Source organism: Muscardinus avellanarius (genome assembly GCF_963383645.1).
Source record: "Muscardinus avellanarius genome assembly, chromosome: 3".
NCBI classification, from domain to species: domain Eukaryota; kingdom Metazoa; phylum Chordata; class Mammalia; order Rodentia; family Gliridae; genus Muscardinus; species Muscardinus avellanarius.
Window position 1 is genome coordinate 28,694,300 of NC_137788.1, and position 25,209 is coordinate 28,719,508.

A 25,209-nucleotide genomic window follows, 5' to 3' on the forward strand; every position below is an offset into this window, starting at 1 on the left:
CAAAACAGCTGGGCCAGCCTGGCAGCCAAGCTCAGGGGACTGGTGGCTGCTCATCAGCCTACAGGCCAAGCCTCGGTAGTGAACAGGAGCCCTCCATTCTGTGCCAATTTCAAGGTTTCACTGAAGGCCCTGGCTAGCCCTGGCCGTGGCATTGGGGAAGAGGTAGCCAGGAGGCCAGGATCCCAGGGCCTCCAGGCTCTGCTTTCATAGGCCTCAAACTTTTCACGCCGAGAGCAGTTCTGGAAAGTGAGGCAGATTTAATCACATTGGATAGGCTATCTCAAGTGCCATCCCTGCACACTTGTGACTTTGTGGGGGTTCTGGAATCAGTCAGGCCTTGGCTCTAGTCTCAGGACTGAAGCATAGACACTTAGGCTTTCCAGGTCCTGGTCTCATCGGCAGAGCCATCAATAATTAATAACAGTTAGCATTTACAGAGCACCTGTTGTGTGCCAGGCTATGAAGTTTACTGCTGTTATCCATATTTTGTAAATATGCAAGAAATGGCAGGTACTATTATTCCCTTCCTTGCTCATCAGTGGGGAAGAACCCTGGTCTTCTACGAGCACTCCCCTCTCTTCACCTGTGGGTGGTATGTGCATCCATTTGGATGAAGCTGCTGCAGCTGCTCTGCAACTCTGAAGGCAATAGCCAATAAACTGAAAGCAGCAGAACAGAAAGATGAAAGAACCTCACTCCTTAATGTCTCCATAAAGCAGCCAAATTAACCAGCACGGAAGTCACAGCTAAGCTGTCTCTGAAACTCTTATGTAAGAAGAGGTCTCCTTATTGTTTTGACATGACCACATATATGTAGGCACTATCCGTATCTGTGGATTAGAGCTCTGTCCTTGCTATAGGTAGATTGCAACGCTGCTTTCAGATGCAAGAAGATCCAACCAAGAGCCTCAGCCAGCCTGCAGCTCATGCTAGTCAGTGAGAGCAGGAATTGCAATTCTATGGTGAATGTGAACTGGAGTAACATAACATTCACTTCTGTGAGCTCTCCAAAGCTATAAACCCAACTCCCAAAGCAATTTATAGGCTGGTGGCTAAAATACTGCATAAATGAACTCTTCACTCTTTTCCTTCCTGGTGGTGCATTGCTTCCCAAAAGATGAAGATAGTTGGTGACATGACAGCAGGTACACGTCGTCCACCTTCCCCTGAGAACCGTTACATGCACGCACCCTTCCCATCCCCGAGGATCTCTGCGACTCCTTCCAGTTGTTGGGCCCTGCTGTACCATTCAGTGGTGTAGGGAGCTGGCTGCGGTCTCCACTGCTATGGAGGTGTCAAGGAGCACTGGGCTGTACTGCATCTGACCACCAGAGGCTGATGATTTCAGGTCCTACAAAATAACTCAGTGCCCATCATTGTTAGATCTCCAAATCTAAAGTGCGGGTGATCAAAAGGAACAGGAAGAGCATAGGCCAAAGCAGATAAACTGCAATACTCAGCCTGTAAATTTTAAAGTATGTATTACAAGCTGGGTGTGGCGATACACATTTGTAATCCCAGTACTTGAGAGGCTAAGACAGGAGGATTACAGGTTCAAGGTCAGCCTCAGCTACTTAGTAAGATCCTGTTTCAAAATAAAAAATAAAATAGGGCTGAAGGTGTAGCTCAGAGGTAGAATGCCCATGGGTTCAATCCTCAGTACCAAAAAATGAAAAAGAAAATATATATTATAAGCCTTAAAAATGTGAATGCCTTTTAAACAAACACCCTCACTTTTAGGGAAATGAAATAAAGTGTACAAAGATGATTTCCTGTGTGAGGTTTATAATCACAAAAAGTTGGGAACAACTCAAATGTTCCTTATGGAGAGTGGTCTAAATATGATACAATATATCCTTACAACAGAATACTATGCAGCCATCAAGATTAATGAGGTAAAACAGACATAGAATGGTATTGCAGAATATTATTTTTACAAATAGGATATACAGTCTCATTTGCATAAAAATATATATCCATATAAAGGCATAGAAAACTTCAAGAGGTAGTTACATCAAGGCATTAAAGGTAATTTGGGGGCACCAAAATTTGGGGTAATTTAAATTTTTTTCCTGCTTATTTTCTATTTTCACATGACTTGAGGAATGTTAGCATGTGTAATACATACTCTTCCAAGAGAGCAGCAGAGTTACAGAGAGAAAATCAGGGCCAGGTAGACAAGACGTCTCTTTCAATGCTGGCTGACCCTGGACAAACTGGTGGTGGACTCTGTTCCAGCATGTTTCTGCTTTGACCACTGCATGGCATGAAGAGCCTCTACTCCCAGCGTTCCTTGAATGTACCTGGAGTCTTCCTCCTGGGGCGTCTGACCACCTTCTTGGCTGGGGGTGAGAGCTGGCATATATCCAGTAGCCGCAGGAGGCCCAAGCAGACGATGGCTGGGATAGAGGTGCTCAGTGACTCCTTCAAAGATGCCAAATTGAAGATAGCACCTGGAATGGGAAGTAAGGTCCCTGTGGCTCCCAGTGGAGCCAGACAGCTTAGGGTGACCCCCTTCAGTCCAAGCCCTCCCATTCAACACCCCTCCACATTTACCCCCCTCCAAACCAGCAGTCCTCATCCAGAGAAAGTGGGGCCAGGAATACTAAGCCTCGTGGACAAATGTAGGCCCTCTCAGAGGGCAAAGAAGAAACAGCAAGGATCTAGCCAGACAGGGTGGGGGCTAGAAGGTAGGAAGACAGGGCCTTGGGAATAGAGTTCCCCGATCCTGTCTTCATTCTACACCTGGAGGGAAAGCGCTGGTGGCAGAATTATTGGCAAGAATCTGAGAATGATGAAAGCTCTAGAAAAGGAAAGAATGCTGGGGTGGGAGTAGTAGTAATAATGGTGACCCAGGACGGGGGAAGAGGACTCTGAAGACGCCTGGTCTTTGAAGCAGCAGCTGTCTTTGTGCAGCAGCAGTTCCTGTGGGCAGAGCTTCCAGAAGGGGCCCCTCTAGGGAAATTCTCTGCTTCCTTTCAGGAGGCTCCAACTTCCCTTCCCTCCATTCTCACCTGTCAGATACGTAAGTGGCGGCTTATCCCCTTATTTCAGGAGGAGCAGGGAACCTGTGGTTACAGTCCCTCCTCACAGTGGAATACAACACAGCCACAAAAGTGACCAGGTAGGCAGTTTATTTGGCCTGGGTCACTGTTATAGTATATTAAGTTTCAAAAGCATTTGTCAAGCTAGGTGTGGTGTTGCAGGCCTATAATCTCAGTACTTGGAAGGCTAAGACTGGAGGACAACAGGTTTTAGGTTAGCTTCAGCAATATAGCCAGACCCTCTTTTTTTTTCTTTTTTTTTGGTACTGGGGATTGAACCCTAGGGCATTCTACCTCCGAACTACACCCCAGTCCTATTTCTAATTGTTATTTTTATTTATTTATTTATTTATTTAGAGGGTCTGGGGATGGAAATCAGGGGCATTCGACCTCCAAGCTACACTCCCTGTCCTATTTTTTATTCTTTATTTTGAAACAGGGTTTCACTAAGTTGCTGAGGGCCTCACTAAGTAGCTGAGGTTGTCCGTGAACCATCATCCTCCCTCCCGTCTCAGTCTCAGCCTCCCGAATGCTGGGATTACAAGCATGCGCCACCACACCCGGCTCTAATTGTTTTTTAAACAGGGTCTCACTAAGTTGCAGAGAGCCTCACTCAACTGAGACTGCCAAGTACTGGGATTACAAGCATGGGCCACGTCTGGCAAGACCCTATTTCAAAATAAAAGATAAAAAAGGAAAGGGTGTGGCTCAGAGGTAGAATGGCCCTGGGTTCAATCCTCTGTACCACCAAAAAAAAAAAAAAAACCCAGCATCTTTCCTTGTCTGAAGGCCTTGGAAAGCTTAGAGCAGAAAGGGAAAAGAAAGGGGGCACAGCCAGGTCTTGCCATCATTGGCCCCCAGAAGACCCATTGCCCCAGGCCGCTGGCCCCTTACCCATCATGAGGAGGGTCAAGAGCACGTTACTGATCTCCTGGAGCAGTGGTGGGCCCATGACCAGCAGCAAGCCGGCCAGCAGTTCCAGCCAGCCCACAGCTGTCTGGTAGTGCATGGGGTCTGGCTGGTAGCCGATCAACTTCAACGGGAACACCTCGGCAAACTGCACGAACAGGGCTTTCTACAGATGGCAGGGAATGCCTGTCAGCCATGGTCGCCAGGGAGGCACTACCCAGAGGCACCACAGGGACATTCTACACCCATGCCCACAACTGCGGGTCAGCCTGAGAGGTCACCTCCTGAGGCCAAGCTCTGGAACCAGGAAAGGGCTCTCGGCTGCGAGGGAGAAGGCTGGGTGATAGTGCAGAAGTTGCCCAATTTTCTCACCAGACCTCTCAAGAGATTATAACCTGACCCCAAGCTCCAAGAGGCAAGGGCAGGGCTGGGCCTTCCCATCTGGCGCTTGGCCTGCTCTCTCTGCATGGTGCTAAGCAGGGAATGCTGGAGTGGAAGGCTCTCTCCACAGATCCCACCTGCTCTCTTCTGAGCTGGCTCCCACTGTGCCTGAGTGCCTGACCTAGGGGAGGAGGGCCTCAGCCCCGGGCTCTGCAATCTCCAAGCTGTCTGGCTCTGGTGATGTTTGGGCCCAAACCACCCACTGTCAGAAGAGGAAGGCCCTCAAGGCCTGGCTGCTTCTAGACTCCTAGGAGGCTGGCAGGCGACTTCTGACTGCATCCAGGGAGAGGACTCTGGGTTCTGAGTTAGGCGTGCCTGCACTGCGTCCTGCTTCCTGACTAGTGTGTAAACTTTGGCAGACTACCCTTCACCCTCAGGGCGGGCTCCCACCTGCAAAGTGGGGTCACGACATCCTGGTCCCACGAGCCTCCCAAGAACCGAAGCAACGATGAAGAGAGGAAGGTGCGGGGCGCAGGGGGCCTTCCCCGCGGCATCTTCCTGCCCCCGCAGCACAGGGCTCTAGCGTTGCCTGGGGCCCCAGTGCTCAGCCCGAAGGCGCCGCCCAACCCTCCCCGCCCAAGACCTTAGCGCCCAAGGAACCCCCAGCTCCCGCGCGGTCTGGCAGGCCAAGCCACGCCGCCGCCCGCTCACCATCTGCTGCGACACCGGAGCCGAGAGCTGCAGGAGCTTGGCCGCCCCGGTGAGCGCAAAAAATCCGCCCAAAAGCACGCGCAGAGCGACGAGCGCGAGAGCCATGGCCGCTCGGCTCCTTCCTTTTTTCCGCTGCATGCCGGAAGGCAGGCCGCTGCCCCCGCCCCTCGCCCCGGGAGGAGGCCGAAGCCGCGAGCTCCCGGCTCGCTCTCCTCCCACTACTTGGGAGGCTGAGACAGGAGGATGTAGGTTTGAGACCAGCCTCAGCAACTTAGTGCCACCCTATTTCAAACTAAAAAATAGTGCTAGGGGAGTTGCTCATAGGTAGAATACCCCTGGGTTCAGTACCATAAATAAATTTATTTATATATATGCATATAAATAATGGTATATATACTTACATATATTACATGCAAAAAACAAAAGTGCTAGGGGTGTAGCTCCCAATACTGGGTTCAGTAGCATGTTTATTTACACATAAATAAGTGATATATACATATATACTTATATATAACATATAAAAAATAAGGGGTGTAGCTCAGCGGTAGAATGCCCCTAAATTCAGTCCCAAGTGCCACCAAAAACCTTTGTTTTCAGGGAGTGCCTCCGTTTCCCAGCCAATACAACCAGGAAGTGGCCACCGATGAGCTCAGTTCTGTCCGAGAGGGACGACTTCCCCCTCCCCCACCCAACCCCGCAGCTGGTCTGCGCGTAGACGCACATCCTCCAAAGTTGGTTAACAGTCCTGACACAATGCCAGGTACAGGAAGAGCCCGCAAAGTTATCTGTGAGTTAGCAAGCTAATTGATAACTACTGCTAATCAATCAACAGCCCATAGTTATGTTGTCCCTATACTTCTCTGCCCGAAATATCTTTTCCTCTAATTTCTTTTTTTTTTTTGAAGATTTAAAGAAGTTTATTGAAAAGAGAGAAATACAGAAGATAGTTACAGCCCCATGCCAAAATAGCATGGAGGGGGTGACTCGAATGAATACACCCTCTTTTCCTCTAATTTCTCTCAGCTGAAATGAACTTGGAACGTTCGGGTGCTGCCTGGGGAAGCTTTCACTGAAGCAAGCCCTGCAGGCCACTTCTGGCTAGTCTGCTCCCACCCAGACTGTCCAGAGCTGGATGGGCAAAGCCAGGGCCAGAGGGCTGGTTGTGTTCGTGTTTACCCTGTGCTGCCCCCGCAATGTTTATTTACATACAGTTATGGTGAAAACTTTTCAGAACACTTAAGTGACACATGAATATTATATGAAATTCATATCTGCATTCACAAAGTTTTACTGAAACACTGCCACTCATTTGTATGTTGTCTCTGGCTGCTTTTTCAATGCAGCTGTGGAGGAGTGGCCACAGATGGCTGCCAAAGCTAAAATATTTACTGTCTGGCCCTTTATGAAAAAAGTTGGTGGGCCAGAAAAGCCCCAAGCAAGGTTCTCAAACTTCCCTGCTACTCCCACTTCCTGTTGGCCAAGCTGCTTGGTCTTTGTTTTCTACCTACCCACAACCTGCTGGGAATAGGTGGCTGGCTGGCTGAAGAGCACTGCCCCTGCCCCTTTCCTTCTGTGTCCAAACTGCTTCAACCTGCAGGCCCTGCTATTACACTGTCATCTGGGCCCAAGTTTATCAACCAACATAAGCTACACTCTCTGCCTTGGATTATTAAAATAAGACATAATTATTGTAAATCGTAATTATTAAGCCCCTCCACAAAAAAGAAAGAAAAAAATGCTTATTTAATCACTGAAACCAGAAATCCACATTAGAAAACTAGCTTTTAGGATCGTTATACAAAATAATGATAAGCAATATGCATGTCGCTATTTCTTCTCCCTTACTAATTTTTCTATCCTTGGAATTAATGATGTAACCGCAAGTCTTAGGGCAGGGCCAGAAACCAGAAGATTTCTTTGTTTTGACTCAGTCAAAGCCGAAAAGGTAGCATCACATAGATAAGTCGTCGAAAAAGGTAATAAAAGTTTCACTGCCTTTTCATGAAGTTCTGGGTAGCTTGCCTTTGCATTTATCCAAAACTGAGTTACAGATACTGATTTAAATGCTGACTGTAATCCTACATTTGAGGACAACTGTCTTAGTTTCACTTCTTCAAAGTTGGTGAGATTGTTATTTTGGCAATTTGTAAAAGGATTGATTATCCACAAATTTCCTGACCGCAAGTCATCCTCTGGTGGGTAACAGTCACAGAACATTTGAAAGAGTCCTTCCAGGTGCTCAGAAATAACGCTTGTGATGCTTCTCACATCTGCGTGGGGGGCGTTTGAGAATTCAGAAAAGGAAGAGAGCATGTCGTAATTGTTCTCCTGGATGTGCTTCAGCCACATTTTTAACTTTTTCTTAAATATATCAACTTTGTCATACAAATTGAATAAAGTAGTCATGGTTCCTTGCAGACCTGTATTTAATTCATTTATAAGTGAAAATATATCTGCTAAATAGGCCAGCTTTGCAACCCATTCCTCATCATGAAAATACTTAGCCAAATCCGAATGATTTTGGTTTAAAAATATTTCAATTTCATGTCGTAATTCAAATAATCTTTTTAAAAGTCTCCCTCTTGCTATCCAACGGACTTCAGCATGAAGTGGTAAATTCACATGGTCAGATTCCATCGCTTCACACAAAATTGTTATCATTCGTGAATTCGAAGCATTACTCTTTATGAAACTTAAAATTTGTGCTGACTGTAAAAGAACTTCATGTAAGCATGGAAACTTTTCAGCTGCTAAATATTCACGGTGAATAAGACAATGTGTAAAAACCACTGCATTTGTGGCAACTTCTTGAATTTTTGTTCTTAAACCAGAACACCTGCCAGCCAGGCTTGCCGCCCCATCAGTACAGAGACCAACACAATGTTTCCAATTCAGAGATTTACTATCAATATATTTATTTATTTGTTCGAATATTTCAAAACCAGTTTTGGGGGAAGGCATTTCAGTGTAAAATAATAATTCTTCTTTTATATCACTACAATCATAATCAATGAAACGAACATAGCACAAGAGAAGGGTGGTGTCTGAGATTTCCGGTGCTTCATCTAATTGAAGGGCAAACCACTTGGACTCTCTGACCTTCTGAACCAGCTGGTCTTCAATGTCTGCAGCTAGTTCCTCAATCCTGTATCCAATTGTATGATGAGAAAGAGGAATGGTTTTCATCTTGTCTCCTGCACTTGAACCCAAAACTTCTGAACACATTTCTACTAAATATGGTTTAATTAATTCTTCAGCAATGGAGAATGGCTTCTTGCTGGCAGCAATTTGGAAAGCAATTAAGTATGAAGCTTTCACAAGTGACTTTTCAACTAGTAAACACTTTTTTAAAGAACTGTTTTGACATTGCATTTCAAGAGATTTTTGTTCAAAAAAATCTACTGGCTTGTTTTCTAATTCTGAATGTTTTGTCTTCAAATGATGATAAAGATTTGATGGCTTCATGTTTTCACTGGGTAAGATCTCTCCACAAATGACACACTGTGGCCTTGGTGAACTCTCTTTTGATCCAGGACAAATAATAAAACCAACTTTTAAATATTCCGCATCATAAGTCTGAAAAAGATCGATTCGTTTTTTCTTTGCAGGTGGAGACTCAAGTTCTGGGTCACATTTCTCCTCAGGTGTAAAGAAATCTGAAGGAAGTATTTGAGTCACTGTTATGTGCAAGAACAAATAAACAATGTTCTTTGTTTTTCCCCACACACTTAAAATTTGTAATGTTAATATTTATATTTATGAAAAGGATAAACTAAAATTTTAAAAACTATAATGCCATCATGGTGCCATTAAAACTGAATTTCTATGCCGGGAGTGGTGGCGCACGCTTGTAATCCCCGTGCTTGGGAGGCAGAGACGGGATGATTGCGCAGGTTCGAAGCCAGCCGTGCTGGCTTGAGACCCGGTTTCCAAATAAAAATATAAAAAAAATAGGTCTGGGAGTGTAGCCCGGAAGTAGAAGGGTTTCCAGGAACCCCAGTACACCACCAAAAAAAAAAAAAAAAAAAAAAAAACTGAATTTCTCCTTTGCCTTTCTCCTTTGCCCAGAGCTTGGTCACTAATAGAACTGCAGGCTATGGAACACGTATAATTAATCTCAAATATCTGACAGATTACTGGAATTAGGTCTGAAGTCCATAGAATATATCAAATTAAGAATTATTTTAATGCCAACTATGGTGGTGTATGCTTTAATCTCAGTACTTAGGAGGCTGAGACAGGAGGATAGCAGGTTCATGGCCAGCCTCAACCACTTAGTGAGGCCCTCTGCAATTTAGTGACCCTATTTAAAAATAAAGAGGCCAGGCGTGGTGGTGCACACTTTTAATCCCCGTACTTGGGAGGCGGAGACAGGAGGATCACGCTGGTTCAGAGCCAGCCTCGCTGGCTTAAGAGACCCTGTTTCCAAATTTAAAAAATATATAAAATAGGTCTGGGAGTGTAGCCTGGAGATAGAAGGGCTTCCAGGAACCCCAGTACCGCCAAAAATAAATAAATAAATAAAAATAAAAATAAAGAATTAAGAAATAGAGTTGGGCATGGTGGCACACCCTGATAATCCTAGGCTGAGACAGGAGGATCACAGGTTCAAGGCCAGCCTCAGCTATTTAGTGAGGCCCTCCGCAATTTAGTGAGACCATGTTCCAAAATAAAGAATAAAAAATAGGGCTGAGGGTATATAACTCAGGGGTAAAATGTCCCTGGGTTCAAAAATCAGTACTGAAAAAAAAAAAAATAGCCCTGGGCACATAGCTAAGAGGTAGAATGCCCCTGGGTTCAATCCCCAGTACTGCTAATAAATAAATAAATAAATAAATAAATAATTTTACTTTCAAAGTGTTCTGAGAAAAATAAGAAAGAAAATCTAGAAAAGTTAACATTTAGTTTATCTATATAAAGGGTGTGCTAAAATTCATGATAGTGCATTTTAACCTATCTGAATTTGGGGGTACAATATAGGGGCAATTATTGATTTTAATACCCAGTCAAAGAAGGTATTGGGGAAAATGGATCCCATTAAACACTGATGCATGGAGCATAAAGTGACATGATTTTCAAGAGGACAGCAACAGGTTTCAAAGCCTCAAAAATCTATGGTGGCAGGGCATGGTGGCGTATGCTTGTAATCCCAGCATTCAGGAGGCTGAGACGGGCGGATAGTGGTTCACAGACAGCCTCAGCTACTTACTGAGGCCCTCTGCAACTTAGTGAGACCCTGTTTCAAAATAAAGAATAAAAAAATAGGGCAGGGGGTGTAGCTCAGAGGTCGAATACCCCTGGGTTCCATCGCCAGATCTACACACACACACACACACACACACACACACACACACACACAAATCTATGGTGGCTAGGTGTGGCAGTGCATGCATGTAATCCCAGCATTTGGGAGGCTGAGACAGAAGGATTGTGATTCACAGACAGCCTCAGCTACTTAGTGAGACACTTTGCAACTCAGTGAGACCCTGTTTCAAAAAATAAAGAATAAAAAATTAGGGCTGGGAGTGTAGCTCAGAGGTAGAATGCCCCTGGGTTCCATCCCCAGTACCACCAAAAAAAAAAAAAAAAAAAAAAAAAAAAATCTATGGTGGCCCTTGAACCAGTAATTCCACTGCTTAGGACTTTTCCTAAGAACATAACTGGACAAGTGGACAAAGATTCATTAACAAAATTTAACTCAACACCTGCTTATCTGGGGGACACATCTCAATGATAGAGCAGTTGTCTAGCAATTAGTTGTCTAGTTGGCTCTGGGTTCAATCTCTATTATTACAGTAAATAAATAAATCTACATGTCCAATCTTAAGGGGTTGGTTTTATACATTGGAATCTATGTTTGGAAAGAATCCCAAGGTATTTTTAAATTTATGTTGATGTTTTCAATGTAATGTCAAATAACAAAGAAGTTTAAAACAATATATAGAAGACAATCCAATATTTAATCTAGAAATTCAAAAACATATAAGCATACATATATCCATACATATAGAGGTCTACAGATCCCTTACTATCCTCCACATGTGAGTAGTATAAAATATAAACTCATGAATAAAGGGTATCATTTTAATAGGAATATAAAACAATCGAGTTTCCTAAGGAAGAAAAACAGGAATCTTTTTGACTTCTAACCAAAAAAGGAACCTACATTAAAAAAAAAAAAATTATGAGTACCTGTTGGCAAAGATTTTGTGTAGGAGGTGTCCCCACTGGGGATTAAGCCCAGAGGCATTCTACCTCTGAGCTAAACCACCAGTCCAATTTTACCTCTTATTTGAACCTGCAATCTTCCTGACTCAGCCCCCACCATGTCTGGCCTTTTTTTTTTTTTTTTTTTTTTTTTTGATAGATCTTCCTATGTTGCCTAGGCTGGCCTAGAACTCATAATTGTCTTACCTCAGCCTCCCAGGGGCCTAGAATTACAGAGCTGGTGACCACACTCAGCTCCAGACTAAGTTTTTTAAGTAATAAAAAACTTGACTCTATTAAGTAAAATTATTATTAAAAATAAAGTTAGTTAGCCCGGGTGTGGTGGCGCACGCTTGTAATCCCCGCACTTGGGAAGCGGAGACAGGAGGATTGCGCAGGTTCTAAGCCAGCCTCGCTGGCTTAAGAGACCCTATTTCCAAATAAAATATAAAATAGGTCTGGGAGTATAGCCCAGAGGTAGAAAGGTTCCATCCCCAGTACCACCAAAGTAAATAAATAAATAAATAAATAAATAAAGTCAGTTAGACATGGTGGTATACACCTATAATCCTAGTAATTTGGGAGGCTGAGACAGGAAGATTGAAGGTTCAAAGCCAGCCTCAGCAATTTAGCGAGGCTCTCAGCAGCTTAGTGAGACACTGTTTCCAAACAAAAACTAAAACAGAGCTGGGGTGTGTAGTCTAGAGGTAGAACTCCCCTGAGTCAACACCTAGCAGCACGCGCACACACACACACACACACACACACACACACACACACAAATAAATATATAAAAAATAAAATCAATCCGGATGTGGTAGCACATACCTCAATCCCAGCTATTTGGGAAGTTGAGGCAGGAGGATCTCAAGTTTGAGGTCAGCATGAGCAACTCAGTGAGACCTTGTCCCAAAATAAAAATAAAAAAGGCTGAGGGGTATAGTTCAGTGATAAGAATATTTGCTTGGCATCCTGAGTTTAATCCCCAGTACCATAAAAACTTAAGTTAAATTAAAAAATGCTTTGGATAGATATAAGCTACTAAAGTAATTAAACATATAAGAATAGTAGGATTAAAAGTAACTAATATGAGCTGGGCACAGTGGTGCACATTTGTAATCCCAGTATTGGGAGACTGAGACAGGAGGATTGCAGGTTCATGGCCAGCCTCAGGAACTTAGGCCATTTGCAACTTTGCGAGACCCTGTTTCAAAAACTAAAAACAAAAGAAGGCTGGGGTGTATAGCTCAGAGGTAGAATGGCCTTGGGTTCAATCCCTAGTACCATACAATCAATCAATAAATAAATAAATAAATAAATTGAAGGAAGTAGTTAATAAAAATTACAGTAATACTTTAAAGGCTTTGCAAGTATGAGTTCAAACACTTTTCCTGATCACCTTAGACATATTACTTGTACTTCTAGTAACTGATGATTGAATTAATAATGTTTAAAAAATCAGTAAGGTTAAATCAGTAATGCTTTTAACCAAATCTCTATCTTAGTGATTATAACAGCTTGTCTGTACATTTGGAAAACAACAATGTACACATGTAGGAGATGTTTGTCTACTGTATACATACACATGCCAATGGGTTCAATGTATGTGATCTAGAAATTAAGACATGTTTTCACACTAAAAAAAAATTCAATTACTTTCTTTAAAAAACACTAAAAATAAAAAAACTAAACAGATAACAAACTTTCTCCAAGGGAGGAAAAGCATAAGGACACATACCTGTCTGACATTCCTTCTGTTGTGTATGTGGTTTGCAAGAAGTGGCCTTGGTCTGTGTGACAGGCTTGCACAATATAGCTTTGTTCTTTAAAAGCTTGAGAGGCTCAGAAGATGGGGAAGAAATAAGTTTCATGGCATCTGAGTCTTCACTTTCCTAGTTAACAAATTTAAACACCAGAAAGAATTTTTAGTGCCTTATCACTGACTCTAATTGCTATCATCTGAAAGGTGATCGACCAAAAGAAATGTAATTCTTCTGAATGGTTGCAAAAAAGAAGGTGCTTTGGAAAATATACACTAGTTCCTAATTCTCCTAGTCAGTATAAGTTCCATTTACTGATTTTAAAAGATATTTTGCAGCCAGGAGTAGTGGCATATGCCTGTAATAACCAATACTTGGGAAGCCAGCCAAGACAGGATTACAAGTTCAAGGACAGCCTCAGCAACTTAGTGAGACCCTATTTCAAAATAAAAAGTAATATATGGCAGGGGGAATAGCTCAGATAGAAAGTGCCTGGTTGTCCACAGCACTCCAAACAACAAATAAATAATAATTATGCTTGTAATATTATCCAAATAATAAAAATGATTTTTGCTGATTAGGACAATTGGCTACTTGGAAAAATTAGATCCAGCCAGGAAAGGTGGCACACACTTGTAATCCCAGTACTTGGGAGGCTGAGACAGGAGGATCACAGATTCAAGGAAAGCCTCAACAAGTAGCAAGACTCTCAGCAACTTAGGGAGACCATTTCAAAATAAAAATAAAATAAGGCTGGGGATGTAGCTCAGAGATTGAATTCCCCTGAGTTCAATTCTCTGTAACACAAAAAGAAAAAAAAGTTAGATCCAACCTCAGAACATAAGCAAAAAATAAAATTCTTTATCTACTAAACACCTCAATGTGAAAAAAAACACCCAAAACTTAACAGTCACTGGAAAACTTTGAAATAACCAAAACACAGAGAAAGTATTATTAAACACAAGAGAAAAAACAAAGTAAAAAAAAAAAAAAGACCTGTACATTTGACTGGTACCTGGAAATTTAAAACTTCTTAAAACAAACGTCTTTTTAAAATAAAAGTTAAAACGATTGAGTAGGAGAATGCTATTTAAATTGTTTATTCATTGAGTAAATATTGACTGGATGTGCACCACTGGCCAGGCACTGTTCAAAGCCCTGGGGAAGCAACAGAAAACAAAACAGAGTCTTGCTCTTATAAGCCTCCGCTCTAGAGGGAGACACAAAAAGCAAACAAGTAGAACAAACATACGTATAAATCCAGGGAGTGATAAGAGCCAGGTAAGGGAGAGAGACCAGTGGAGGGAGAATTTTGGAGTAAACATCTGAGCAAAGATTTTTTTTAATTATTCAAAAGAATACAAAGCCATGTAAGGACTGCGCCCAGCCAAGTCCAAGCAGAGGAGCTGTAGGGGCAAAAACCCTGACATGGGAAACAGCCTGCGAGAGTTCAGGAACATCAACAAGAACGAGGCTGAACAGAAGGCAGGGAGAATGGTATGATTGGGAAGGCGGGAAGGAGCCCAACTGTAAGATCCAAAGGCAGGTTCAAAGCCAGCCTCAACAAATTAGGCCCTTCACAACCAAGTGAGACCCTGTTTCAAAATAAAAATAATACAGGACTGGGAGTGTAGCTCAGAGGTAGAATGCCTCTGGGTTCGATGTCCAGTGCCACATACACAAGAAACTGGGGAAGGTCCATTTTTAATGTGATGGGATGTCCTTGAAGGTTAGACGTAAATTAGCTTTTAAAATAAGTAATGAATGTACTCAGTACAAAATTTAAAAGGTATAAAATATATACATGAATGCCATCTGCTATCTATTTAGACTCCACTTTACATGTAACCACTGTTCCCTGTTTCTTACATATCAACCTAGAGGTGGTATATGGAATTAGGTAAGTTGCTTCTGACAGCAAATGGTAGCATCTTGCTCTCGTCACTTAGCAACCTATCCTGGAAGCTTATTTACATAACTCTGTATAAAGCTGCCTGGTAACAGCTTGCAAGCAGTCCATTTCAGAATATATACCTAAGTAATTTTTTTATTTTTATTTTTATTTATTTTTTTGTGGTACTGGGGTTCCTGGAAGCCCTTCTACCTCCGGGCTACACTCCCAGACCTATTTTTTTATATTTTGAAACAGGGTCTCGTAAACCAGCGTGGCTGGCTTCGAACCGGCGCGATCCTCCTGTCTCCACCTCCCAAGCGCAGGATTACAAGCGTGCATCACCACGCCCGGCTACCTAAGTAATTTGATGTCCTTGAGGACCCTGTGGGATGTTATAAACCATTGCTATTATAAAGAACGCTACTACAATGACTATCCTTACACATAAATTTATTCTATATGTGTTAGTATCTATCTACAGAATGAGCCCTAAGGTTGTGAGGGGGGATCATTATTAGGTATATGATTTTAATTCTGATGATAATCCAGAATTTTTCTTCAAAGAAGTTATATCTAATTAAGTTGCCATTAGAAATATATGTGAGCCTGTTTTCCAACATCCTAGTCAATAGAGTATTATCATACTTTTTCCTATTTCTCAGTGAGTGAAAAATTATCTTACTTTGTATGAGTATTTTGGTTGCAAAGTATTACATACATTCTCTGTGAATTTCTATCATACCTTTAAATTTTTGGGGGGTTTTTTAGGGGATTTTTTTGTGGGGGGGGGTCTGGGGATGGAACCTGTGGCATTCGACCTCCAAGCTAGAGCCCCTGCCCTATTTTCTATTCTTTATTTTGAAACAGCGTCTCACTAAGTTGCGGAGGGCCTCACTAAGTAGCTGAGGTTGTCCATGAACCATCATCCTCCCGTCTCAGCCTTCCAAATGCAGGGATTACAAGTGTGCGCCACCACACCCACCTCTAAATTTGTTTGTTTTTTTTTTTAAATCCTATGGATATTTTTGAATGGGCAATGTAACACAAAACTCAAAAGATTCAAATAGTATACAATGGAAAAATCATTTCTGCCCTTAAATCCCCGACCTTTCAGTTCTCAGAGCAATCACCGTGGTCCACTGACCGATGGCCTTGGAGGGGTATCCTACGTACACGCTTATGTGTGGGCACCTGGTGTCTAGAGCACTAATGGAAGCAAGCTATGCAAAGTCACGTGTTTCCTTTTTTCACTCTAGATTCTGCAGATTGTTCTATGCCTACACATGCAGAGCTGCTATAGTTAACAATGGCATGGGAGTTGGCTGCATATTCAACTTCAATCCTAAGGTTGCTGATGTGAGACTGGAAAAAGGTGTACTTCGCACTGTGCAAGTATAAGGCTCGCTCTCTCTCTCTCTCTCTCTCTCTCTCTCTCTCTCTCTCCTTCTTTCTTTCTTTTCTTCCTTCCCTCCCTTCCTTTCTTTCTTTCTTTCTTTCTTTCTTTCTTTCTTTCTTTTTTTTTTTGCAGTACTGGGGATGGAACCCAAAGGCATTCTACCTCTAAGCGACATCCCCAGCCCTATTTTTTATTCTTTGAGACAGGGTCTCACTGAGTTGCAGAGGGCCTCACTAAGTAGCTGAGGCTGTCCTCGAACCGCATTTTCCTGTCTTAGCCTCCCAAATGCTGGGATTCCAAGGATGCACCACCACGCCCGGCCTCTTTCTAACTTAAATAATTCAAGAGTGAACTCACCATGCCTGTCACTGAAAAAACAATTAAGTTGTTTTCACGCTTCTGTTCCCACAAACAATGCTACAAGTAGTATCTTGTACACCATTCCATAAATGAGCAAAAAGTTTCTGAAGGACAATTTTTTTAGTAGAACTGGAGATGAACTCAGGAGCATTCTACCTCTGAGCAACAAAATAAAAATATTTTATTTTTTATTTTGAAACAGGGTCTCACGGACTTGCAGAGGGCCTCACAAGGTTGCTGAGGCTGGCTAAACAATCTGCAGTCCTCTTGTACTTGCCTCCCAAATACTGGATTACAAAACATGAGACACCATGCCCAACTTATATACATACATACATACAGATAGATATAGATATACACACACAATATATATATATATATATATATATATATATATATATATATATATATATATATATAGTGTGTGTGTGTGTGTGTGTGTGTGTGTTACCAGGGATGGAACCCAGGGGCATTCTATCTCCGAGCTACACCCCCAACCCTATTTTTTATTCTTTAAAAAATTTTTTTTTGGAGGTACTGAGGTTCCTGGAGACCATTCTACTTCCAGGCTATGCTCCCAGAGCTATTTTTTTATATTTTTATTTGGAAACAGGATCTCTTAAGCCAGCAAGGCTGGCTTCGAACCTGCGAGATCCTTCTGTCTCCACCTCCCAAGTGCAGGGATTACAAGTGTGCACCACCATGCCTGGCCCTATTTTTTATTCTTTATTTTGAAACAGGACCTCACTAAGTAGCTGAGGACCTCACTAAGTAGCTGAGGCTTTCCACAAACCATGATCCTCCTGTCTCAGCCTCCCAAATCCTGGGATTACAAGCGTGCACCACCACGCCCGGCCTTATAAATTCTTAAAAATGAAATTCCTGAGTAAAAGGTATTTTAACATTTAAAATTTTAGCTGGACACTATTAAGTTGCTCTGTAGCAGTTTTATCCATTTACACTCCTATGACAATATCTGAGACTGCCTTTACAAGACAGGTACTGTGGCCCACACCTATGATCCCAGAACTCAGAAACTGAGAAAGGAGGATCATAGGTTCAAGGACAATCTCAGCAAAGTACCAAAGCTCTCAGCAATCCTAGTGAGACCCTGTTTAAAAACAAAAAATAAAAAGGGCTGGAGTATAGCTCAAAGGTAGAATTTCTTTTTTTCTTGGTGGTACTGAGGATTGCACCTAGGGTTTCACACATGCTGAAAAGCATTCTATCACTGAATGATATCACCAGCCCTTCGCATGTACTTAAGAACTATTCTCAGCTGGGCACTGTGACACACACCTGTAATCCCAGTATCTGGGAGGCTGAGACAGAAGGATCAAAAGTTCAAGGCCAGCCCCAGCAATTTAGCAAGGCCCCCAACAATTTAGTGAGACCTTGTTTCAAAATAAAAAATTACTGGGCATGGTGGCTCAGCTCACGCTTATAATCGCAGCATGCTTGTAGTCCCAAGCCATAACAGCCTCAGCTACTTAATGAGGCCCTTTGCAACTCAGTGAGACCCTGTTTAAAAAAAAAAAAAATAGGGCTGGGTGTGTAGCTTGGGAGGGAGAATGCCCCTGGGTTCCATTCCCGGTACTGCAAAAACAAACAAACAAACAAACAAACAAATAAATAAAACAAGGCTGTAATTCAGAGGTACTGTGTCCCTGGGTTCAATACTTCATTTCCCAGTACCAAAAAAAAAAAAAAAAAGAAAGGAAGAAAGAAGCTATTTTTATATCCAGGTCTACAAATTGATGTATCATATTTCTGTCCATTTTCCTACTAGATACTGGGTATTTTTTATTTTTATTTTTTCCATACTCGGGGGTGGAACACAAGGTCATTCTACCTCTGAGCTACACTCCCAGTCTTAGTTTTTATTCTTTCAAACAGGGTCTCACTGAGTTGCAAAGTGCCTCACTAAGTAGTAGCTGAGATTGTCCTCGAACCAACGATCCTCTCATCTCAGACTCCCAAATGCTGGGATTACAAACACTCGCCACCAAACCCAGTGTGGGCCTTTTTTATTGATACAGATGCATTATGTGTGTGTGTGTTACTAAGGATTGAGTCCAGGAGCATTCTACCTCCAAGCTATAACCCCTGCCCTATTATGTTGAAACAAGGTATTATTATTATTACTATTTTTTTTTTGTGTGTGTGGAGGGGCGGGGGGTCTGGGGATGGAATCCGGGAGCATTCAACCTCCGAGCTACACCTCCTGCCCTATTTTTTATTCTTTATTTTGAAACCTGGTCTCACTGAGTTGCAGAGGGCCTCACTAAGTAGCTGAGGCTGTCCACAAACTGCGATCCTCTGGTCTCAGCCTCCCAAATGCTGGGATTACAAGCGTGCGCCACCACGCCTGGCTAGTCTTTTTATTTATTTATTTATTTATTTATTTATTTATTTATTTATTTATTTATCTTTGTGGTACTGGGGGTGGAACCCAGAGACTTTCTACCTCTGGGCTATACTCCCAGCCCTATTTTATATTGTATTTGGAAACAGGGTCTCACTAAGTTGCTGAAAGCCTAAGTAGCTGAGGCTGGCTTCAAACCTGTGTGATCCTCCTGTCTCAGCCTCCCCCAAGCGTGGGGATTACAAGTGTGCACCACCACGCCCGGCATCTTAGTCTTTTTATTTTTTGAAACAGGGTCTCACTGAGTTGTGAAGGGCCACGCTAAGTAGCTGAGGCTGTCCTCGAACAGAGATCCTCCCGTCTCTGCCTCCCGAATGCTGAGATTACGAGTGTGCACCACCCCACCCAGCTTGCCAGCCCTATTTTTTATTCTTTATTTTTATTTATTTATTTATTGCAGTGATGGGAACGGAACCCAGGAGCATTCTACCTCTGAGCTAAACCCCCAGCCCTATTTTTTATTCTTTATTTTGAAACAGGGTCTCACCGAGTTCCAAAGGGCCTAAGTAGTAGCTGAGGCTGTCCTTGAATCCTAATCCTCCTGTCAGGACAATCTCAAAAGCTGGGATTACAAGCATGTGCCACCACACCCAGCTTATTCTTTATTTTAAAACAAGGTCTCTGCTAGGTCTGGGAGTATAGCCCAGAGGTAGAAAGCCCCTGGGTCCTATCTCCAATACCACATACACACACAAAAAGGCCTCACTAGGTTGCTGAGAGCCTTACTAAATATATGATGATGTTGTCCTCCAACCTGTGATCCTTCCATCTCAGCCTCCCAAGTACTGGGATTACAAGTGTGTATCCACACAAACCACTCTCTACACACACACACACACACACACATATACATATATATAAACACACATTCTATGTATGTATATATGTCTCCGCCTCCCAAGTGCGGAGATTACAAGCATGCGCCACCACGCCCGGCCTTTTTTATTTATTTACCCATACACTTTCTACCTCCAGAATATACTCCCATACCTATTTTATATTTTATTTGGAAACAGGGTCTCACTAAATTGCTCAGAGCCTCACTAAGTAGCTGTAGCTGAGGCTGGCTTTGAACGTGTGTGATCCTCCTGTCTCAGCCTCCCAAGTGCAGAGACTACAAGTGTGCGCCACCACGCAAGGTGGCCTTTTTTTTTTTTTTTTTTTAATAGTACTGGGGGTGGAACCCAGAGGCTTTCTACCTCCGGGCTATACTCCCAGACCTATTTTATATTTTATTTGGAAACAGGGTCTCTCACTAAGTTGCTGAGAGCCTCACTAAGTAGCTGAGGCTGGCTTCGAACTAGTGCGATCCTCCTGTCTCAGCCTCCCAAGAACAGGGATTACAAGCGTGACCGGCTGGCCTTTTTTATTTTTGAAACATGGTCTCACTGAGTTGTGAAGAGCCTGGGTTAGTAGCTGAGGTTGTTCGCGAAATGCAATCCTCTGGTCTCCGCCTCCCGAATGCTGGGATTACAAGCAAGCATCACCACGCCTAGCTATTTTTTTTTTAATTATTCCTTATTTTGAAACAGGGTCTCACTATATTGCAAAGGCCTCACTTAAGTAGCTGAGGCTGTCAGAGAACTGTGATCCTCCCATCTCAGCCTCCAGAATGCTGGGGTTACAGGTGTTGCCACCATGCCAGGCCTCTCTACATTCTTTTTTTTTTTTTCTATTGTGGTACTGGGGATGGAACCCAGGGGCATTCTACCTCCAGGCTATACTCTCAGACCTATTTTATATTTATTTGGAAACAGGGTCTCATTAATTTTTTTTGGTGGTACTGGGGTTCCTGGAAGCCCTTCTACCTCCGGGCTACACTCCCAGACCTATTTTTAACCTTTTCATTTGTAAACAGGGTCTCTTAAACCAGAGCGCGATCTTCCTGTCTCCGCCTCCAGTGGGGATTACAAGCGTGGGCCACAATGCCTGGCGGAAACAGGGTCTCTTAAACCAGCTGAGCCTGGCTTTGAACCTGCCCGATCCTCCTATCTCCGCCTCCTAAGTGGGGGGGGGGGTTTACAAGACAATTTTATATTTTTATTTGGAAACAGGGTCTCTTAAACCAGCTCAGCTGGCTTCGATCCTGCGCAATCCTCCTGTCTCTACCTCCCAAGCGTGGGAATTACAAGCATGCCCGGTGTCCGGCTCATATTTTTAACTTTTTTTTTTCTTTGTGGCATGAGTTGCAGCCTTTCTATTGCCCATTTATGTGCTGACTTTTAGAGGGGCTCACTAAATTGCTGAGGCTGGCTGCAAACCTGGGATCCTCCTATCTCAGCCTCCCAAGTACTGGGATTACAAGAATGGGCAACCATGCCCAGCTTCATTGAAGGTTTTTAGTGTGTGTGTGTGTGGGGGGGGGTAACTGGGGGTGGAACCCAGGGGCTTTCTACCTCTGGGGTATACTCCCAGACCTATTTTATACTTTATTTGGAAACAGGGTCTCATTAAGTTGCTGAGAGCCTCACTAAGTAGCTGAGACTGGCTTCAAACCTGTGCAATTCTGTCTCAGCCTCCGAAGTGCGGGGATTACAAGCGTGCGCCACAAACGATGTAACATGGCCTGATTTGTGTTCTTAAAAGATCATACTGGCAGCTGGGCGTGGTGGTGCATACCTGTAATCCCAGTACTTGGGAGGTTGAGACTAGAAGATCTCAGGTTCTGTGACCAGCCTCAGCTACTTAGTGAAGCTACAAATAAAAAATAGAGCCAGCAGTATAGCTTGGAGGTCCCATCCCCAGTACCCCCAACACACACACACACACACACACACACACACACACACACACACACGCGCGCGCGCGCAATCATACTGTCAACAACATGGAGAAAAAACTGCACAGGGCAAGAACGGACAGAGGAAACAAGGCAGGAAGTCACTGAGATAATCCAGAAGGAAAGTGAGGCTCAGACCACCGTGGTAGTAAGACGTAGGGAATACCAGAGAGAAGTCAGGGTAATAAAAGGATCCTATTGTAAACATATTTGTGTTGGCTATTGTCCAGCTAAGTGTAAATGTCAAGTGAACAAGTTGGATACATAATGTTGAGGTTCAGAGTAGGGCAAGAGAAATAAACCTGGGAATCAGGCCACCATTCTAGGTGGTGTTTAAAACCCCTAATGACAGCCGGCGTGGTGGCGCACACTTGCAGGTTCGAAGCCAGCCGCGCTGGCTTAAGAGACCCTGTTTCCAAAAATAAAATAGGTCTGGGAGTGTAGCCTGGATGTAACATGGCCTGATTTGTGTTCTTAAAAGATCATACTGGCAGCTGGGCGTGGTGGTGCATACCTGTAATCCCAGTACTTGGGAGGTTGAGACTAGAAGATCTCAGGAACCAGAAGATCTCAGGAAAGGGCTTCCAGGAACCCCAGTACCACCAAAAAATAAATAAAAAAATAAAAATAAAACCCCTAATGACAGATCAAGATGATGTAAGAATTTATAATGCTATTCAAAATGGTTTGCAATTTAAAACTTGTAAGTTATTCACTTCTGGAATTTTTCATTTAAGTTTCAGACTTCAGTTGGATGTGGGTAATTAAGACCACATAAACAAAAACCATTGTATAAAGACTTCCAGGAAATCAGAAAGAAAAAAATAATTCAACACAAAGATAGGTGAAGATTGTGTGGTATGAAAGGAGAGAAAATTAGCACTCCCCTTGAGAAGGCACACAGTTAAGGCATCACCACTGACCTTGTGCATCTAACCTTTGTCTTTTTGTTTTGTTTTTGTACTGGAACCAGGGAATTATACCTCCAAGTGCCAGCCCTATTTTTTTGTCTTATTATTATTAATATTATTATTTATTTATTTATTTATTGGTGGTACCGGGGTTCCTGGAAGCCCTTCTACCTCCGGGCTACACGCTACACTCCCAGACTTATTTTTACATTTTTTATTTGGAAACAGGGTCTCCTAAGCCAGCGCGTGTGGCTGGCTTCGAACCTGCGCGATCCTCCTGTCTCTGCCTCCCAAGCGCGGGGATTACAAGTGTGCGCCACCACGCTCAGCTTTGTTTCATTATTTTTGAGACAGGGTCTCACTAGTTCCAAAGGGCCTTGCTAAGTAGCTGAGGCTGGATCCTCACGTCTCTGCCTCCCGAATGCAGGGACCACGCCCAGTCCAATTTTATTTCTTATTTGGAAACAGGCTCTCACTACGTTGCGGAAGGCCTCATTAAATTGCCAAGGCTGGCTTCAAACCGATATACTCGTTTCAGCCTCCCAAATACTGGGACTACACGGGTGCAGCACCAAAACTGGCTATCATGTTTTTTTGTTTTTTGGGGTTTTTTTTTGGTGGTACTGGGGGTGGAACCCAGAGGCTTTCTACCTCCGGGCTATCCCAGACCTATTTTATATTTTATTTGGAATCAGGGTCTCACTAAGTTGCTGAGAGCCTCACTAAGTAGCTGAGGCTGACTTTGAACCTGCGCGATCCTTCTGTCTCAGCCTCCCAAGTGCGGGGATTACAAGCGTGCGCCACCACGCCTGGCATGTTTTTGTTTTTTAATGCAGACTTTTTAAATGGGCATGGTGGTACAAGATTGTAATCTCAAGGGAAGCTAAGACAGGAAAACTGCAGTTTTGTGGCCAGCCTCAACAACGTCCTGAGACCCTTCACAACCTACTAAAACTCTATTTCAAATAAAAAAACAAAATAGGGCTAGGCATATAGCTCAGAGGTAGAATGCCCCTGGGTTCAATCCTCAGTAAAACAAACAAACAAACAAACAAACAAACAAGCCCCCCCACACACATACACCTATACCTGGGCATGGTAGCATATGTTCGTAGACCCAGTACTTGGTGGGAGGCTGAGACAGGAGGATCTCAGGTTCACAGTCACCCTTGGCAACTTAGTAAGACACTGTTTCAACATAAAAAATAAAACTGGAAGCTGGGCATGGTGGTGCTCGCTTATAATCCCAGTATTTTGGGAGGCTGAGACAGGAGGATCAAGGTGATCACCTCAGCTACTCAATGAGGCCCTTTGGAACTCAATGAGATTCTGTTTCAAAATAAAAACTAAAAAAAAAAAAAAAAAAAAATCAGGCTGGGGGTGTATCTTGGAGGTAGAATACCCCTGGGTTCCATGTTGTGAGGTTTTATGACCCAGATTTTCTCCTAAAAGTTTATAGTCTTAAGATTTATATTTAGGTCTTTTATCTAGTTTGAGTTAATACTTGTATGTGGGATTAGGTAAGGGTCCAATTTTATTCTTTTCCATGTAATTATTATGTTTCAACAATATTTAGTTAAAAGATTATTATTTCCACCACCAAATGTTCGTGGAAACCTTGTCAAAAATAACTTGACAATATAGGGAAGAATTTAGCTCTAGGCTTTTATTTAACTCCAATGGTTTATATATTTGCCTTTAGAATAGTACTACACTGTTTCGATTATTGTAGCTTTATATGGTTTGAAATCAGAAAATATATATCTTCTAGCTTTGTTCTTTTTCAAGATCGTTTTGGGTATCTAGAGTCCATATTCCATACTAGGATAGATTTTTTTTTTCTGAAAAATAAATATATAAATATATGATAGTTTCACCTAAAAAAATAGAAAAAAAATATTCTCTGGTAAGAAAGAAAGCAAAAAGAAATATTGAAATGTTATCTTTAAGTCATCAAAAGCTTGGTATCAGACAAATAAAACTATTATGTGAGATTATAATTTTTAATTTTGGATAAATTGCTATAATACTAGATGTCAACCACTAAGCCAAGCATGGGAAGGAGGGATGGGGAGAGAATGGGGTGGGGATCGGGTGGGGGCTGACTGGGCGATGTGTGCATGTATGTCTACAAAAGTTTGTATCCCACTATGATGTATGAATACAGTGCACCAATAAAAAATAAAAAAATAAAAAAATATATAAAATTGGTCTGGGAGTATAGTCTGGAAGTAGAAGGCCTCTGGGTTCCACCCCCAGTACCCCTCCCCCAAAAAAATTAAAAAATAAAATAAAATTGGGCTGGGGATATGGATCAGAGGTAGAATGCCCCTTGTTTCAATACATTACCAATACAAAAAAAAAAAAAAAAAAGATAAGGGTTGGGGAGGACCTTAGAGCAATAAGCCAGATCAAACAATGGTTAATTCTGA

At 42.7% G+C, this 25,209-nt stretch overlaps 2 protein-coding genes across 2 annotated transcripts in view; both read right to left on the bottom strand.

Annotated features, from left to right (window-relative positions):
* Positions 1 to 2,277: 2,277 nt before the first annotated feature.
* On the bottom strand, positions 2,278 to 5,150 carry TMEM35B (transmembrane protein 35B; the record flags this gene model as incomplete). Its single annotated transcript, XM_080692540.1, has 3 exons — positions 2,278 to 2,453; positions 3,939 to 4,119; positions 5,046 to 5,150. 3 exons carry the CDS (start codon positions 5,148 to 5,150, stop codon positions 2,278 to 2,280), a joined length of 462 nt encoding a protein of 153 aa, XP_080548666.1.
* Positions 5,151 to 6,350: 1,200 nt separating this feature from the next.
* Positions 6,351 to 25,209, bottom strand: part of ZMYM6 (zinc finger MYM-type containing 6) — a gene marked incomplete at both ends in the record, with an annotated part of 52,854 nt that continues 33,995 nt past the window's right edge. The window contains 3 exons of the mRNA XM_080691379.1: positions 6,351 to 6,443; positions 7,128 to 8,701; positions 12,991 to 13,144. Of these exons, the coding sequence (XP_080547505.1) occupies positions 6,351 to 6,443; positions 7,128 to 8,701; positions 12,991 to 13,144 (1,821 nt within the window). The remainder of the gene's footprint in view (positions 6,444 to 7,127; positions 8,702 to 12,990; positions 13,145 to 25,209) is intronic.